General features: G+C 37.3%; 1 protein-coding gene across 1 annotated transcript; it reads right to left on the bottom strand.

Moving 5' to 3' along the window:
• Positions 1 to 1526: 1526 nt before the first annotated feature.
• LOC145953460 (uncharacterized) lies at positions 1527 to 2182 on the bottom strand. The gene is made up of 2 exons (XM_083067419.1): positions 1997 to 2182; positions 1527 to 1856 (listed from the first exon to the last, which is right to left on the bottom strand). The coding sequence occupies exons 1-2, from the start codon at positions 2180 to 2182 to the stop codon at positions 1527 to 1529; spliced, it is 516 nt and encodes a 171-aa protein (XP_082923545.1).
• Positions 2183 to 3930: the final 1748 nt, after the last annotated feature.

Below are 3930 nucleotides of genomic sequence, written 5' to 3'. Positions count from 1 at the left end.
AAAAGAAAAATGTAATTGGTGCCAGGCAGATACTAGGCTTTAAAAGAAAAATATAACTGGTGCCAAGTAGATACTGGGCTTATAAAAAGAAAAAAGTAATTGGTGGCAGGCAAATACTGGGCTTTAAAAGAAAAATATAACTGGTGCCAGGTAGATACTGGGCTTATAAAGAAAAATATAACTGGTGCCAGGCAGATACTGGGCTTTAAAAAGAAAGATATAATTTGTGCCAGGTAAGTACTGGGCTTATACAAAAGAAAAATGTAACTTGTGCCAGGTAGATACTGGGCTTTAAAAAGAAAGATATAACCGGTGCCAGGCAGATACTGGGCTTAAACAAAAGAAAATGTAACTTGTGTCAGGTAAGTACTGGACTTATACAAAAGAAAAATGTAACTTGTGCTAGGTAAGTACTGGACTTAAATAGAAAGTCATATATGAAGTAAGTGCTTTGCCTAAAAACTCTACGTCATAAGTTCTAGGAAGCAAGAGATGCAAATGAAATGTGATGCAATGATGCAAAATGTTATGAGACACAACTTTCAAGACTTAAACTTTTGTTTATTTCCCTTTTGTTTTTGCTTTTGCTTTATTTTTCAGAAATTCCTCATCGTGACACACAGCCAAGTATCATGGATGAGTGAGGCCTTTGAACGTTCTTTGACTTGAATGACAGTTGGTTATTCCCTTGGGTTACCCTTAAGCTGTTGTAAGAACTTATGAGTTGAAACAAAGTTATTTTGTTGGTTGCGCTTTTTCCAGAAATTATCAAGCATACTGTGGCTTTTAAAACTCATAAAAATAAATTGTAATGCCTTGAATTTTATTTTTAGATTTAACATGCATTTCCTTTTAGTATATTATCATAAAATGCAAAAAGAATTGGCAATAAAGAGATAGGATAATCTTATTTAAGAGAGTAATAATGTGTTTACAAAAGAAGTCATTGTATGACAAGAATGATAAATATGTACAATGGTAACAATAGGAGGTCTCTGTTGTGAGTGACACTTTCCAGAACAATGCTAGTACTGCAGTTCAAAAATCTTGATTGCTCGCCAATAAACTTTAGAGGATAATTCAACGTATTGGCCCCAGTTTGTTTTGCTCTACCGTGTCTGGCCCCAATTGATACCTTGAAATTTGGCATGATGCTTATCTGCTAGATTTCTTTTTCGAGTTTTCAACCTAGCAAGTCACTTTCAATTTGCTTAGATCGCCTTTTCAGGTTTTCAATCTAACCAGCTTTTTTTTTGTGTTTTTTTTTTTTTAATTTTTGCCTAGATTGCTTTTTTGAGTTTTCAACCTAGCGGGTCGCTCTAACTTTTGCCTAGATCGCCCTTTCGGGTTTTCAATCTAGCGAGCTTCCTTTTTTTTTTTTTGTTGTTGACCCTAATTTTTGCCTAGATTGCTCTTTCAAGTTTTCAATCTAGCGGGCCGCTCTAACTTTTGCCTAGATTGCCCTTTCGAGTTTTCAATCTAGCGAGCGTTTTTTCTTTTGTATAAATGGCCATAAAAAATTGCATTCAACCTTTCTCCTCAATGAGATTTAGTTGATCCAAACGGGTTTGGACCCATTCTTCTTCTTCTAATTTGGCTTCCGTCAATACTCTTAAAGATGGAATTTCAACCTCGATTGGAAGGACGGCTTCCATTCCATAAACTAAGGAAAATGGGGTTGCCCCAGTTGATGGTCCTCTTGATATTCTTGTTTGCTGCTCATGTAAAGCAAATGGAAGCATCTCATCCCAATCTTTGTATGTCACCACTATTTTCTGGATGATCCTCTTGATGTTCTTGTTTGCTATTTCAACTGCCCCGTTCATCTTTGGGCGATATGGGGAATAGTTATGATGCTGAATTTTGAAGTCAACACATAAATCTGTCATCATCTTGTTGTTCAAGTTGGTTCCATTGTCAGTAATGATTCTGTTTGGCACACCATAACGACAAATTAATTTCTTTTTGATAAGTTTGCAACCACATTTTGAGTCACATGGGCATATGAAGCGGCTTCAACCCATTTGGTGAAATAGTCAATAGCAACCAGAATGAAGCGATGTCCATTTGACACTTTCAGCTCAATAGGGCCAATAAAATCCATTCCCCACATTGAAAATGGCCAAGGTGGTGAGAAAACATTAAGAAAAGTTGGCAAAGCATTGATGTTATCAGCATACATCTAGTATTTAGAGCAATCATTTTCCATTTCCTCACAAGTCTGATTAACTGCACAATCAAAATTATTTGATGCAACACTAGCATTATTACTTTTGAGCGCATTTTTTTGCATTCTTTAAAGTTAGAATAAGATTAAGTAAAAAGATTAAGGAGAAAGGAAGAGGTAAAAGGTGAAAGATGAGTGAATGTTTTTTTGAGATTAAGGAGAAAGGAAAGGGTAAGAGATGAAAGAAGAATGAATGCATTTTATTTAATATTTAAAAGGAAAAACATGAGCCCTTATTTAAAGAAATAAATCTTAAAGCCTTGGGAAGAGCAATAAGACTGACATTACAAGAAAATTACTTAAAATTTGAATTAAAAACCAACAGTCAGCTTGACAATCTCCTAATTGTTAAGTTTCACGTTCAGTGGACAAGCGTGAACCAGACTAGCATGTTCATTCTCGCAAGAGTCTTGCTCAACAATAGCTATTGAGTTTGGAAACTCAAACCCATCACACCAAAAGCTTTCTCACAGATCACTGAGAGGGACCCCATCTACTCTCCTCAATAGAATTAACTGTCGGCCCTCCATGACCTGGTAGAGGGTTATTCCCAATGTTAGGATTGTCCTCTTTAAAGTTTAACCACCCAGCCTTAGTCAAACTTTGTACCTTGGTTTTTAGTGCCCTGCAATTTTCAATGGAGTGACCAATAGCTCCCGCATGATAATCACATTTAGCATTAACGTCGTATCCCCTAGGATATGGTGGTTCTATGGGCTTCATCGGGCAACGTACTACTAGTGAATTTTGTAGTAGGAGAGGGAACAACTCAGTATAGGACATAGGGATAGGGTCAAACTCAATTGGTTTCCGATCTTGGGTATTTTGTGACCTCACATGGTTAGAATTTTGGTTCCATGGCTGGGTAGATTGAGGTGGTCATGCGGTAGGTATTGTGGGTGAAGCTTGCAGAGCTTGATGTATAGGTTGATGAGGATATGGTGAGATGGCAGTGCTATTTGGGTAGGCCATGTGAGGGGTATAAAAATAAGGAGGTTGGTAGAGAACTTGATGTTTATAAGAGGCAACATTCATGGGTGAAACCTCAGGTTGGGTAGGTTGCGACTGTGTAGGCGGCTGATTCACCAATGGTTGGTGTTTATCCGGAGGGTCCATGATTGTTGGAGGTGTGTAGTTGGGCGGAAGGCCATATGGTGGCCATTGGACCTTTGGAGGATCAACTTGTTGGTCGGGTCTATTAAGATGTAGAGCTTGTGGTTGTGATGAGATTGGGGTAAAACCAGGTAGATACGTAGGAGAAGTTGACGATTCTCCTTTGATTAATTGAGGGGTCCCTTCTACATTTTCCACTTGTATAGACTATAACATCTTTAGAATCTGGCTCATTTGTTCTTTCAGTTGATTGATATCATTCCTCAATTCTTTGTTGCGTTCCTCTATCTCATCCATGATCTTAGCCTAGGAGTGTGTCCTATAACAATGTCAAGGAAACAGTTTGTTGTTTTTTTGATTTATTACTTTCTAAATACACAGTGAATTTATGAGTATAAAAGAAAAGGAAAAAAATAAATTTTGGAAAAGATTGATTTTGTATTCAAATTGAAGAGCGATTCCCCACATCTTAACGCTAGAGGCAAAAACCCCTTAGGTCATACAATGGTTGACACTTATTTCAAGGGAGCATTCACTCCTCAATGGATAAGGTCATCTTACTAGCAATGTAGTAGTACGAACCACATTTT

Source organism: Cajanus cajan, chromosome 11 (genome assembly GCF_000230855.2).
Source record: "Cajanus cajan strain Asha chromosome 11, NIPB_CcT2T_4, whole genome shotgun sequence".
NCBI classification, from domain to species: domain Eukaryota; kingdom Viridiplantae; phylum Streptophyta; class Magnoliopsida; order Fabales; family Fabaceae; genus Cajanus; species Cajanus cajan.
Note: the sequence above shows the minus strand (reverse complement) of the source record. Positions and strands in the feature narration are given on the sequence as shown.